This window comes from Camelus bactrianus, chromosome 3 (genome assembly GCF_048773025.1).
Source record: "Camelus bactrianus isolate YW-2024 breed Bactrian camel chromosome 3, ASM4877302v1, whole genome shotgun sequence".
Taxonomy (NCBI): Eukaryota; Metazoa; Chordata; class Mammalia; order Artiodactyla; family Camelidae; genus Camelus; species Camelus bactrianus.
Genome location: NC_133541.1, coordinates 29,164,363 through 29,179,282, shown reverse-complemented (window position 1 = coordinate 29,179,282; position 14,920 = coordinate 29,164,363). Strand labels below are relative to the sequence as shown.

At 44.0% G+C, this 14,920-nt stretch overlaps 1 protein-coding gene across 2 annotated transcripts in view; it reads left to right on the top strand.

Moving 5' to 3' along the window:
- The first annotated feature begins 1,638 nt into the window (after positions 1-1,638).
- The window catches only part of C9 (complement C9), a 45,987-nt gene continuing 32,705 nt past the window's right edge, over positions 1,639-14,920 (top strand). The window contains exons 1-4 of one of the 2 annotated variants that reach the window (XM_010957195.3): positions 1,639-1,826; positions 13,550-13,655; positions 14,170-14,314; positions 14,560-14,707. In XM_010957195.3, the coding sequence (XP_010955497.2) occupies positions 1,654-1,826; positions 13,550-13,655; positions 14,170-14,314; positions 14,560-14,707 (572 nt within the window). In that variant the 5' untranslated portion in view covers positions 1,639-1,653. The remainder of the gene's footprint in view (positions 1,827-13,549; positions 13,656-14,169; positions 14,315-14,559; positions 14,708-14,920) is intronic. The other variant, XM_045518257.2, reaches the window with a different exon arrangement.

Genomic DNA, 14,920 nt, shown 5'->3' with positions numbered 1-14,920 from the left:
TTACTGTCACACTTTATTCCCTTCTTTACTTGCCCACTTTTTCTTTTAGCCTGAACCATGAGGAAAAAATAAATATAACTATTACAGAGTGATTCAGCACTCAAACCAGTCAGCTAAGAAATCCCCACTCCCCCACCCTCTTCCAGTGAGTCCATCTCACAGAAGAGAGGGGGTTTTTCAGTCTCCAGCCACATCTAATTGTCAAGCCAATGATCACAATCTAATCAATTAGCAGTCAGTCTAATTAGCATAAAGCATCGTCCTACCCTGCCTGCTTCAAAGTCCTTCTTTCCAGGGATCCATGGGAAGGATCCAGGGAAGCCATGTGAGAGTCCTCAGCGCTGCTCCACTATATCTGACAGATTCATACTGTCTCTGGATACAGCCCACTTGTCTTTAGCAAAGATTCCCAAGAAGTGTCCTTTGGGTATAGATTTATCCATCAATGTAGTTACAAGTGTCATCACACACGCTGGAACCAACTTACTCTTTAGCAATTCTGCATGGCCTACATGTCGACCATATAAACCATCTACACGGCAGACTCAGGAGCTGGTGAAATCCGTCCCATGGGGGAGCTCTAGCTCTCTGCATAAAAAGAAGTGGGGGCAAGAAGGGGTGATGAGGGTAGAGAGCTTTTACTCTAGGCAGGACCAGGGAAAAGATGCAACAGGTAGAGAGTCCTGGGAAAACGAGCTCTGTTACTTTCCCAACTCTGTCCTCTGTTTGCTGGACTTTATATGTGCTAATGTTTGGAAATTGCCTACTTATCATTAATGAATACTTACGGAGGCCCCTTAAGCGTTAGCAAATTTTAGAAAACCGATAGTATATCGCACCTCATGTGTTTCTTCTCAAGGTGGTCCTTTGAAATTTTGACCCTGCCCCTACATTTGAACGATCCAGAAAGCTTTGCAAAATTCTGATGCGGCGGCCCATCCCAGATCAATTATTACGATCAGCTCAGGGAGGGTAGGCATCAGTGTTTTTTCACAGGTCTCCCTAGTCATTCTATTGTGCAACCAGTGTTCTAAAAGCAGCTGTGACGTCCTCCCTCTCCAGTACTTCCAAAACACCCTGCCCTTTCCACAAGTCCTGAAGAATGTAAAAAGGAGGGGTTGGAGCAAGGTATATTCCATCTCAGAATTTACCTGGCTGACAGGTGTGTTTCTGAGAGAAGGAGACCATATCCTTCAGGAAGATACGGTAAATGCCTTAGAGGGTGTGCCTAGATTCTTCAAAAAGATCCACTACACCTATTTTAAAAAAAAGCCAGGTCTGTAAATGCATTTCCACATTGCCCACGTGGAAATAGCCCACACAGCTCACCTGCAGACTGGAACATCTATGTCTGTGTCTTCCTTCCCATGAGTGCAACTCTTATAATAATTTTGACTTTATGCCTCTATGAGAATCACCCACAGGACTTCGTTTCCCCCAAGTTACACAGTCCCTCATCATCCCTCCTAGAGTTTCCCAAAATGAGAACCACTGCAGCTGTTTGTTTGTTTTGTTTTGTTTTTCAATGGAGCACTGCTGCTAATCTAAGCTGTTTAGCATTCCCAGGCTCAAGGCCCCAATACACTTATCAGATGATAAATACATTCTTGGGCCAAACAGTAGACCAAGAATTACGAAACGACTCTCCTTCGAATGGACTTTGGCACCCAGGAAGCCCAATTCAACAAAAATCCTGAGCGAAAACAAACAATAATAGTTCCCCAGTTCGGAGCCGCCCTGCTGGAACTGATGTCTGCCGGCTGCACGTTTGCCTTTGCAATATGCATTTTAGAAATAAGTGTCCTGACAGCCGGGACCACTCCCAGGTGAGTTGCTTTTCTCTTTGTCTCTGGAATTTTCCTGTGGGCTTTGATATTTCAGAGTCCACGTCTTTAGCAGCAAAGCAGGTAAAACATTTTAACCCACCTTGAGAGATGAGGCCCCAGGATTTAAACTTTGGAAAAGGATGGGCAAGAGGCCCCAGTGTGTCTTTGAGAGCTGTCTGGGGAAACCTACTGCTCTTGCCAGGGATTTCTTTTCAACAAGGTGTTCAAATGATAAGGCTGAGATATTTTTTCAATACTGGACTGATGAAACAAAGCTGATTTTTACCAGAGGATGAGAAACCTGGGTTTCTCAGTACCTAAGGTCTGAGAAGTTTAAATTTAAGGAAGTGAATCTTTCTCTCACTCTGCCTCAGTGTCTAACATTCTAACTCTTGCATACATTCCCCTTTTGCCTCCACATTAGGCAAATGTAAACCATTTTGCTTCCCCTCCTTGACACCCCAAGCTATGTTCACATTTTGTCCTTTAGTTAGAGTGGTGTTTCTCCCATTCAAGAAGAATGACCATGGTGCAGGCCTGTTGGCCAGGCTTCCAGCAAAGACACTTTCTCTCCTTTCACTCTAACCCTAATTGGGAACATGAAGCCCACGCCAAGCTACTCCACGAAATCAATCAACCAGACGGCATGTGCTTACTGACCGTCTCCGCTGTACCCAAAATGGCCGGAGAACACACAGACCTGATCCGGCATGATCCCATCTGGTGATGGTATTGAAATATTCTGGGCTTTGACAGTATAGCTGGGGGAAAATACCCACCCAAACTCTGTCCCTCTGCCCAACATGACCTTGACCTGTATTTAATTCCCCTTTGGTCATTGGACTCTTGCTTTAACCAAACTCTGTTTTGGACTCTGATGTCCATTTTAAGCACACCTTTGCCTGCCTCCGGGCTGCAGTGGAGGCTGCTGTTCCACCAGGGCCCCACCAGGCACGTGGTTTGCTCATAGAGCTGCATCTTCCAGGAAGGGCACCTGGAGATGCTACACAGACCAGCCCGGGCTTGGGTGGAGCGTTTGGCCACACTTTCCTTTATCCCATAACTTCCTCTTTGCACTTTATCTAAGAAGCATTATTATAGGCAGAAAATATTTTCATGTGGTGGGCATTGGGTACAAAGGAGATTTGGGAAGTCGGTTACCAAAAGTTGCTTTAGGCTTCTTGTACTTACCCTGATCCCTTCTTAAGTTAAAACAATAATTTATACAACTCACATTCCTAGATTGTGACTCCTGCTGATCAAAAATGAGAGGCCGTGGGGAAGGCTTCCACTGCTTTGAAGTTCGTACCCCCTGGGTCCTGGCCACTCTCAGCTATTTCAGGGAGGACCAGAAAGGCCCCTTGGCTGGCCCCACAGCCCCAAACAGCTGCACCGCTAGCTTGGACTTGGCTGTAAGCTCACCTGCTGCCCTGCCCTTGAGAGTTTGGTAGGGTTGCCCCGCTCTGAACACTCTGGCTCTGCCCTTTGATACAGGGTTGAGGTCAAAACAAAATGTTCAGACCAGTCAGGAAGTCAGTCAGACACCTAGTTCAGCCAAAGAACTGATGACTGCAAATGATTTTAAAAAATACAAATTTGATCAGAATGGAGCACTGCTCTGGAACTCAACTTCCCAAGTTGGGTTGAGGTGCTGTTACTTACTGCTCAACCATATAGATCTGGGCAACCTCTCTGAACTGTTACTTAACCTCTCTGTACCTTGGTTCCTTCATCTGTAAGAGGGTGATGGTATTCATTTCCTAGTGCCACAAATTAGATATCTTCAAAGAACAGGATATGTGTTGAGGGGAGGGTATAGCTCAGTGGCAAAGTGCGTGCTTAGCGTGCACAAGGTACCTCCATTTAAAAATAGATCAAAAAATAGATAAATAAATAAACCTAAATTATTCTTTTTAAAAAAAGAAGAGAAATGTGTCATCTCGCAGTTCTGGAGCCTACATGTCTAAAACCTAGTTGTCAGCTGGGCCATGCTCCTTCTGAGACTCTGGGTAGGATCCTTCCCAGTCTCTGGTGGTGGCTAGCAATCTTTCGCCTTCCTTGGCTTGCAGCCACATCATTCCAATCTCAGCCTCTGTTATCACATGGCCACCTTCACCTTGTCCCCTCTCTGTGCATGTCCATCTGGCTCCAGATTTCCCCTTTCCAGAAAGACACCAGTCAGATTGGATTAGGGTCCATCCTAATGACCTCAGTTTAATTTATTTACCTCTGCAAAGAACTTGTTTCCAAATAAGGTCACATTCTGAGGTCCAGGGAGTTAGAACTTCAACATTTCTTTTTGAGGGGACACAATCCAGCCCGTAACAGTGACAATGACAGCCTCTACCTAATAAGGCTCTAGGTGAGCATTCAATCATTCTACTTGCAATGTACTTACACCGTCTGTGCCTGGCACGCTGTAAGAACTCAATCAACAAAAAGGATTCTTTAAAACAATAACCTTGCTATTCCTTTCACTTTGGTATGCTTCCTGGTTTAGGAGAAGAGGAGATAGAGTTACAGCTAACCTGCAGGGACCATCACTTGTCTGCAGATGTTGAATCTGCCCTGCAACAGTGAGCTATTGCTGCTGCTGAACTATTGGGGGTTTTCAATGATCATTTGTCTGTAAATATAAGGATGCCCAAGAGAATAGGTCATGAGGGGAATATCATCTCTCATGTTTTTCAAGGGAGAATAGAAATGTTAAAAACAAAACAGAAACCACCGTGGGAGTAGAATAACAGCTTATAATAGAGGTCCTAGAGCCATGGATTCAAGTTTGAGGTCCACAGTTTACTGGCTCTGTGACCCCAGGCAAACTCCTGAACTGCTCTAAACCTGTTCCTAGCACCTGCACAGAGGGAATAAAATGGGACTTACTGTGAGGAATCCCCCAGATCATCAATGCGGTGTGTTCAGCACAGAGGCAGACAAGCAGTGAGGGTGCTATGGGTACAGTTATCATTTGTTTTTCCTTTTCATTTGTAAGTAACAAAATATTTACGTGGTCCGAAGATTCAAGAATATAACAAGTTTACACTGAGAAGTGTAATTCCCCCACTCCTAACTTTTCATGAGATTTGTGTTGTCTGTCAGGTACTGAGAATACTCTGCCACCTCCCACCTCACCCTTCCCCAACAGGGAATCACCTGTTAGTTTCCTGTGTTTCCTTCCAGTGTCTTTATGTGGATAAAAGCACAGAGCCGAATGCAATCTTACCCTCTCCCTTTCTTTCATAAAAAGTATCAGATTATCTATACTATCTTGTACTTTGCTTTTCTGCTTTTTCACTTTGCAATATAGCCCGGAGACCTTTCAGTATCAATAGAAAAGGAACTTCCTCCTTTACCTCACAAATGATTAATTTTGCATTGTCTGGATAGTTTAGATAACTGGTCTTTTATTAACGAACATTTGGGTTGTTTCCCGTTTCGTATTATAAGCCATGTTGCAATGAATATCCCTATTCATATGTCATTTGGCAAATGGATCACTGTACCTGAGGATTAACTCCCAAAAGTGATATAACTGGGTCAAAGGTATCACCTTGGAGACTTTGCTGAAATTGCCCCAAGCCCCTGGGTTGAGATAATCTTACTCCTTCAGCAGTGGAGTGTGGATGTGCCGGTTTCCCACAGCTTCACCAACAGAAGTTCTATGACAACAATTTGACGTTTGCCAGTCTCATAGGTGAAAAATGGTATCTTGGAATAGTTTTAATTTGCCTTTCTCTTATTAAGTCAGATTGCGCTTGACTCAATGTTTAAAGCTGTTATGTACTTTTTTTTTGCATAAACTATCCATATTCTTTGCCGATTTTCCTGAGCTTACAGTCCAGTGAGGAAGGAAATCAAGTAAATGGCAGTGGGGGAGGGTATAGCTTAAGTGGTAGAGCGCATGCTTAGTATGCATGAGGTCCTGGGTTCAATCCCCAGTACCCCTATTAAAAAATTAAATCAATAAACCTAATTACCTGGCTCCCCCCCCAAAAAAACAAGTAAATGGCAATTGCAACTCAGCCAAGTTTTCTGAGTGAGGCCCATGATGCTGAGGGAGACCTGCTCCCCTGACCCCTGACCCCTGACCCCAACTGGTCGACTTGTGCCATGGCTTCTGCTGCTTTGTTCTAGGACTTTGCTGCTTTGATTCTGCCCGCTCTCCTGCATCATCAATATCTCCCTGTGTACTGAATGATTCCCATCAGTGTGCAGACATGTAATATTTCCTTTAAATGTTGGCTCAGTCCTCAGCCTTCCTCCAGACCTACTCCCACACATTCAGCCCCCATGGTGTGAAATTTACTGCTTATAACCTGACAACTCTCAAGTTTCTATCGATGGTGCAGACCTCTTTCCTGAGCCCAATGTCCAGTTACTTAGTCAACACCTCTTGAAGATGCAACAAGCACCCCAAACTTAACATGTCTAAAGCATACCTATCGTTACCCAACCCACACCACAATTCACTGAGTTACTCCGGTCAGAACCTGGGAACCATACTTGACTCCTCTATTGTAGTCATTCTCACACACAGTAGAAGAGCAAGTCCGGTTGGTATTGCCTTTAAAATATATCCCTAATCCACCCACTTCTTACTATCTCCACTGTGACCACACAGTTACTATCATTTCTGCCCTGCATCCATTCTTGTCCACTCCCAATAGTCATTCGCCATTCAACACTTGGAGAAATCTTTTGAAAAATGTATCTGAGTGTTACTCCTGCCCTCATATTCCTCTAGGATTCCCATCAAGCTCAGAATCAAATCCAATCTCCTCACCACAGCCCCCAAGGCATGAGCTGCACCTGCCGGCTTCTCCAGACACATCTCACTCTCCTTCATGCACACTCTGCTGTTTGCTGTGCCTCCAGCATGCCACCCCACTTACTTTCCCTGAGCTTAGAACACACTTTTTCCAGACCCTCACATAGCTGTTTCCTGAATTCATTCAGGTACTCCCTGAATTCATTCATTCATTCAACTATTACTTCCTGTTCTGGTCATTTTTTTGTTGTGAAATAAATCATTCCAAAACGGCAGCTTTAAACAATACCAATTATTTCTTTTGGCTCATGAATCCAGGGGTTGACTGGGCTCAGTTAAGCAGTTGTCATGGGTCTCCAACATGGATGTCATCAGATGGTGGCTGGGGCTGGGGTCATCATGATGGCTTCTTCATTCACATGTCTGTCATCTGGGCTGGGAAGACCCAAACAGCTGGGGGGCTGGAGCAATTGATTCTCCTTAGGAATCTCTTGCTCTCTCTCTCTCTCTCTTTCTCTGTGTGTGTGTGTATGCTGTCCACGTGGTGGGCTCAGGATAGCCAGCTCCATCTATAGTAGCAAAAGGCTCCCAAAGCAAGGGTCTTTAGATAAACCAGCAGAACTTGCAGGACCCTTTCTAATCCAGCCTTAAAAATCACGCAGGCTCACTTCCACTGCATTCTGCTCGTCAAAGGCATTCATAAAGTCCCACCAGCTTCAAGAGGGGGTTACCTAGACCCCATCTTTGATGGGCTTAATGTCAAAGACTTTGTGAAGATACTTTTACAGCACCACACCTCCTCTGAGAGGGTTCGCTCACACCCTCTGTAAGAAATCTCGCCCCCCGACCCCAGCCCTGTGGCACGTCCTGTCCACTTACCCTGCTTTATTTTCCTTCACAACTCACGTTTCTTAACTGATAGCGCCTGTTGCATTTTCTAGTGTACTCATGTATTGCATCTCACCCACTGTAGTGTAGGCTCTGTGATAGTAAAGATGTTGTCTTGTGGCCCCAGGATAACACAGAGCAAACCCTCCATAAAAGTTACTGATTGTTGTTTCATTGGAAGCAAGTGAGAGAAGCTCTTAACAACAACTTGGGGAATCAGGAAAGGTCCTGAAATTTAGAACGTTGGCCACTGCCGTTATATTATCTTTTCATCCTGATAAATTGCAGGAATGAAACAAATCGGCAGGTCCACAGGTTAAGAATGCAGCCCTAATTAGCTTCTATTTCTCCACTCAAAGGAGCCACATTGTCTCATTTATTGACAAAAAGATTCTTTCCTACAGCAGGTGTTTTCTTGCCAGGGCCTACCACAAAGTGTCCTGGCGTGCGAGCTGCCCCTGAGGTGTTTTTTTCTAAAGCTGGAAACCTCCCTTCGTGGCAAGGAGGTGGGACCCAGGGCACACATCAATGGCTCTTCCTTGAATGCATTTCTGGCCCAGAGTTAGACCTCCTGCCATGTGGATGTACATCACTTTGATCTAGGAAATGACTTTCAAGCTGGGATTGAAGCACTTGGGCATAGGCTTTACTTGATAAACACATTTCATCTAAGAGTCCAGAAAAGTGCTTTACAAATACTTCTCTCCTGAGCCTAAAAGCTCAGCAGGGTGAAAGGCAGGTGGAAAGCATTGCACATTCACAGTCTTTGAGCTACAACAGATTATCTGTCTAGTGAGTAAAAGGGGCTGGGGAGGGAGTGACTGGGCTCAGAAGGTGCTATCCAACATCACTCATCTTCTTTCTTCATATTTACAGAGTGCATTCATTTCAACACCACATTCCTTTTGCATAATCTATTAGACCCTCCTAATATTTTGCCTCTAACTATCCAGGTACCTGGTACAGTGAAGGCCAAACAGCCAGGGATGTTCACACAATTTTCAGTTTATTTTTGCCTAATTTGACAACATTTAGGTGTAAGCTTAAAAGACATCCAGACAAGAATCAGGTTGTCCAATTGGTGTGCTTTACCTGGAGCTGCTACATTAAAAAATATATATATCTAAAAAAATGACACAAACTTATTTACAAAACAGAAGGAGACTCACAGACACAGAAGGTAAACTTATGGTTACTGCCGTGGGAGGCGAGAGGGAGGGATAAATTGGGAATTTGGGATTGGCTGATACAAACTACTATGTACAGAACAGATAAACAATAAGGTTCTATTGAACAGCACAGGGAACTTATATTCAATGGCTTGTAGTAATCTGTAATAAGAAAGTATACACACACACACACACACACACACACATATAACTGAATCACTATGCTGTGCACCAGAAAAAATAAGTAAATAAATAAAAGCTTCAAAATATATATATATATATAGATCCTTATTAACTTAATTGTCTCCAAATGTCTAAAAATCATCAAACTCTTACATCCAGAAATTATTGAGTAAGCTATGACCCTTTAGATTATTTCAAAGAGGATTTGAGTTGCGTGGGGAAGGCAGCACAGGAGACAGGGCAAAATTGCCATGAACTAGGAGTGGAGAGACATAGATTTTAAATCCGGTTTTGCTATTAACCGTCCAACTTTGAATAAGTAGCATAATTCCCTGCTTTTACTTTCCCATGTGTGAGACAGGTGAACAGTCCTTCTCATCTGCCCCCATCACTGACTGGGTTCTAGGCTTGCCAAGCAAAGGACTGTAATTTACTCTGCAGTTTCTGCAGTAGGTTTCACCCAGGATCATTCAGTCTGTGCTGTACCCTCTGAATTAGGTATTCGTTGAAGCTGGTCTCAATGAGATGAGAAAAATAAGGTGTCATGCCACTGGTCTGTTGAGGGTGAGGTTTCTAGAACCAAGGAAGTAATCTCTTTGGAGGAGATGCTAAAACAAAATGCTAACATGATCTTCTAAGTAAGTGAAAAAAAAAAAAATAGAAAGATAGGAAAAGATTCCAGTTGAAGGCTACAGAACTAATATTGGGGAAGCTAGAAGATATTGAAAAGATCCATGGAGGCACTGACAGATGAAGCCTAGAGTAATTTCTGAAACCAGTGGTCAACCGCTCAGCGACTCAGGTCAGGGGTGACCTCAGGCTTGAGTTATATGATATGATGGGCACCCCCAAACTTGAATTCCACCTCTTCAGATTTCATGGATATCCACCAGAGGGTAGCAAAGAGGTTTTCTCAACGTTGCGTGAACACGAATCACCTGGGATACTTTTTTAAAACATTGATGCCTGAAGCCCACCCTCAGAAAGCCTGATTTAATTGGCATGGAACAGGGAATCACAGTTCTATAATTCCTATTTTCAGCATCTGAGGATGATGATATGCCGTGAGTATTGAGACCTATTGCTACCAGTCATAAAGCTGCATCTGCCATGGCCTCTTGATAAGGCCGGTCAGTTCCAGATGAGGATTTAGTTTTATGGAAAGTTTCTGGCAGAGAGTTTCTCAGCCACGTGGTTTCAGATAGACAGTAATACTCATACTTTCATGAAAGCAGGTTCTTCAAGGAGTTTTGGCAACTTGCATAATACATGTTTAAGCTATACTTTTAGAAGCTCATCAGGCCTGAGTTTCTGGATATTGTAGGCAAAAGTCAGATATACAGAAATAGCATCTCCAGTCATGCAGGTTGCCTAGTGACAAACAAGTCTTGCAAAACTATGATGTGGGTAGTTCATCAGGAGATCATAACCTAGAGAAATACAGGCCTAGGTATGCCCTAGACCACATGATCAAGGACTTTCTTCCCCTTCTTGCACTTAGTTATTCATTTATTCATTCCTAAAATGTTTCTTGGCCACCTACTATGTTCCAGACACTTGGTACACATGCTGAACAAGATTGAAAAGTTCCTTAGCCCCTTGTTTTGTGGTTTTGCATGCCATTGTATCCTCCATGGCGGGCAAATAGTAGACAATTAATAAATAAATGACTGAAGACATAAGTTAAGTGAATGAAGTATGTCATTGCAAAGGCACTTTTGATAAAAGTTGCTATAATATGTACGTATAAGAACACATACATAGAATTAATTACCTGATGGGTTAGGGAAGGTTCTCTGGGGGAAAAAAAATTATGTCAAAGATGAGATCAGTGTGGTGACTAGGAAACAGTAAGTTTAAAGGCCTGAAGACATGAGAAAAAGTAGCTTATCTTGAGAATTTCAAGTTCAACGTGGCTGGTGCTTAGATGCGGGAAAAGTGAAATTGAAGAATTGGGAAGGAGACAGGCCATGTAGAGCTTGCTGGACCATGTGGCTTAGTTTCCTGTTGCAGCTGTAACAAACTACCACAAATCAGGGGCTTAAAACAACACAGATTTATTATCCTACAGTTGTTTAGGTCAGGCATGTGAAATGGGTCTCACGGGGTGAAATCAAGGCTCCGGCAGGGCTGTGGTCCTTTCTGGAGACTCCGGGGGAGAATCTATTTCCTTGCCCCTTCCAGCTGCCTGCATTCCTTGGCGAGACTCCTTCTACCTTCAGAGCCAGCAACAATGGGTGGAGTCCCTTTGAATTTGAATCTCTGCTTTGAATTTCTCCTCCCACTTCTGTCTTCACATCTCTGAATTATGCTGCTTTTAAGAGCTCACAGGATTGGAACAGGATCACCCAGATAATCTAGAATCGTCTCCTCTTAATCACATGCTCAGAGTCTCTTTTGCCACGTAAAGGAACATATTCACAGATGCTGGGGACGTCTTTGGGAGTCATTATTCTGCCTACCACATCATGTTAGAAAATCTGGACTTTATCTTAAAAGCAGAGGGAAGCTATCAGAAGAGTTTCAGCAGAGGAATGAATGATCAACTTTGCATTTTTGAAAGACCTCTCTGGATGACTTATGGAAACTGGATTAGAAAAAAAATATTGTCATCTAGAAGAGATGAATGTTAGTGTAGACCAGAGAAGAGTCTGGAAGAGATGGATTTGAGAGTCATTTACGAGACTGTAAACAACAGGTTTTAGTGGTGGATTCGATATGGGGGATAAGCACGGATAAGACCAGTACCACCCAAGTCTCCAGTTAGGGTGATTGTATACATGGAGATGCTGTTCACCAAGACAATAAATGCAGGAGGAGGAGCAGCTTTGAGAGAAGAGGACAAATAATGAATTTGTCTTGGGACATATTAAATTCAACGAGCCGTGAAAACATTCAAGTGCCAATGTCCAGTTGGGAGTTATATCCAAGAGTTTAAAATTGGGAAGAGATGTCTGGACTGCAGACTTATCTCTGAGTGTTGTTAACATTCACATGGAAACCAAAGCCCTGGGAAAAGCATAGAGAGAAAAAGAGATCCAAGGACAGGCATTTAAGGAAAAACAGCATTTCGGAGACTACCAAAGGAGGAGTCTGCTTAGGAGAGTAAGAGAACAGGACAGAGGGGAAGGAAGCAATTAAAGGGGTGGTGTCATTCAGTCCAATGGGAAGACATTATTTTAAAGAGCAAGAGTGGCCAATTGTATTGACCACTGTGTAAGATACGGACTGAAGGGAACCAAGTGAACCGGCCACTTGGAGTCATTGTTGACTTTGGCAAGAGCCATGACCCCGAGGCGGGAGGGCTGAGCCGTGATTGGGAGGTAAGCAACAAGCGACCAGGGCACAAACTACTTTTTCAAGAAAGTTGGCCTAAAAAGATGAGAAAATTTGGGACATAGCTAAAAGGAGGAGGAGGTGAGTTTTGGTTTGTTTTTTTTTTTTGTTTTTGTTTTTTTTTGTAAAAGAGAGAAACAGAAATATGTTTATAGCAGTTCCTTTAAGTGTCATTGTGAAGGGGAGAGGGAGAGATGGGGGTAGCTGGAAGAAAATGTAAAGTTCAGAAAGAGGGTTCTATTTGCTCATACATTTGTTATGTTTAAGGTAAAAAACTTGAACACATTATACTACAAATGGGAAGGAACTGGTACTAAAGGAGAGTTTTAAGCGGAGAAGATGTTCAGTTGATCAAGGTCTCAAAGAGATGCTGGCATCTAGGGCTCTGCGGGAGGGATTGGCCTTCACCCAGCCATCCCTCTGCAATGAAAGGCTGCACCGTGAAAAGAATAGGTGCCAGTTCCAGAAAGTGGCGCGGAAAGTTTCTGACTCTTGTTCCTTGGCTTTTGTCTTTGGTTTTCCTTCTCTCGTGAATGAGATAACAATCCAAGGTGGTGTTGCAACTGAAAGAGGACCAAATGGTGAACCAAGAGAAAAAGAAAAGTTCAAAGCAGCAAAGACTGGTTAGGGTAGGAGGGAAGGTTCTAAGTGCCAAAATACGTATGTTGATATTTCAGAAAGATGAGAAGTAAGTCCTGGAGTGGAATGTGAAGCAATAAGGCTTCCAGTCCAGAAGATACAGGATGAAGGGCTAGGACAGCTTGATTAATGAGGTGCTTGCGGCAGGAAGGGCTGAGTGGGCTGGCTTAAATTTGCAAGAAAACCAGGCGACTTGAGGCTTTGCCAGACTCTCTGGGTGCTGGGGTATGGGGAGTGGGGTTTACAAAATGAAACAAGGTTTCTAGCTTCAATGAGTTGGTAAACCAGTTGGAAATATAAGACTCATCATCAAAAAACTCATAGTAAGAGGACTTGCTAGTTTTCTTCAACACCATTAGTATGTAACAAGGAACTTTTTTGGGGGGATGGGTAATTAGGTATTCATTTATTTTAACGGAGGTACTGGGGACCGAACCCATGGCCTCGTGCATGCTAAGCACACAGTCTTCCACTGAACTATACCCTCCCCGCCCATCACCATTATTATGGTTGTTGTCACTGTTAGGATGAAGTTGAAATTACCATGCAGTACAAGAATTAAACAAAAAGATGAATTGAAAATACAAAACAGCATGTGATCAAAGGTCAAATGAGAGAGTAAAAGGATAAGTACTATGATTCGGAAGAGGAGAAGTCAATAAAAAAACTGGTTTGTGAAGACTTTTTGGAAACAAGCACACTTTATGGTCAGTATGAGCTGACATGCTTTATTATCTTAGTTACGACCCGGAGCCAGGGCAGAGCAGTGGCACACCACTGCCCATCGACTGCAGGATAAGCCCCTGGAGTGGATGGTCAAAATGTGACCCTTGCCTCAAACAAATGGTAAGTGTTCATCCCCACTCCCCGCTGAAGTCCCCACATGGAAACTGTATTGCCAGCATCTCTAGGAAAATGACTACGAGGCAGGCAGCCCTCCATTTGGGTTCTAAACCCAGAAGGAAAGGTAAGTATCTCGACGGATGAGGCTGGGGAATCTGAATGTTGCCATTTATTAATTTTATTTTTATTTTTTTCCCTTAATGGAAGTGGTGGGGATAAGAACCCAGGACTTCATGCATGCCTAGCATGTGCTCTGCCATTGAGCTGCACCCCCTTACACCCTGAATGTTGCAATTTAATAAATGAGAATCAGGAGGGACCATAGTCTGTAGAAGAGACTCCAGCCCTACAATGTGAGCTGTTACTGCAAATAACACCAGGAACTGTTTTCAGAGCTTCCATCGTAAAATCACGGACTCACCTGAGTTTAGAGGGCTGCAGAGATTTGGGGGCGGCTTTGGATCATACTCTCTTTTTGGCATTAGAAACTCTGACATTTCTAGCTGGTTTTGTGCAGTTTCGCTCAAGGAGCATTGAAGCCTTTGGGCAGTTCGGTGGGCGGAAGTGCGCGGACGCCGTGGGAGACATGAGGCAGTGCGAGCCCACGGAGGCCTGCGAAGACCCCGAGGACGACTGCGGCAATGACTTCAGGTGTGATACAGGTAACCCTCGCGCTCCCACTGCCCGGGGTGGGTTTCTGGGTGCGCTCGTGAGCGGAAAGAAACGCCCGTACGTCCAAATGTGAAAGGGGCCGACGGAAGGGCCGTCTCTATATTCTGTACAAAAAGCTCAAATCTGTGTGTGGTCCCTCCCCTCCACCGTTAAAGTATGTCTGGTAACTTCAGGGGAAAAAGAGGAAATTTGGCATTAGATAGATGCATGAAGTCTTTCCTGATTTTGACTGTAGGCCGATGCATAAAGAGGCGACTTCTGTGTAACGGTGACGACGACTGTGGGGACTTTTCAGATGAGGATGCCTGTGAAAGTGATCCCCGTCCCCCCTGCGGTGACAGAGTGGCTGAAGAGTCCGAGATGGCACAGACAGCAGGCTACGGGTCTGTATTCCACTCGGATGTTTCTTGATGAAGATGAGTGAAGCAGGCCCCCCTCTCTCCTGCCGAGCTGCAGCAGTAGAGGGTTTGAGCCGCTGTAAACAGTAGCCTATGGGTCTCTGTTCTGTTTGAATTACATTTGGACTTGAAAGAAGGTAGGTGCCGAATTAGTATGTCGTGGTACTTCAGACAAACTACCGGGCCTCTGTAGGGGTC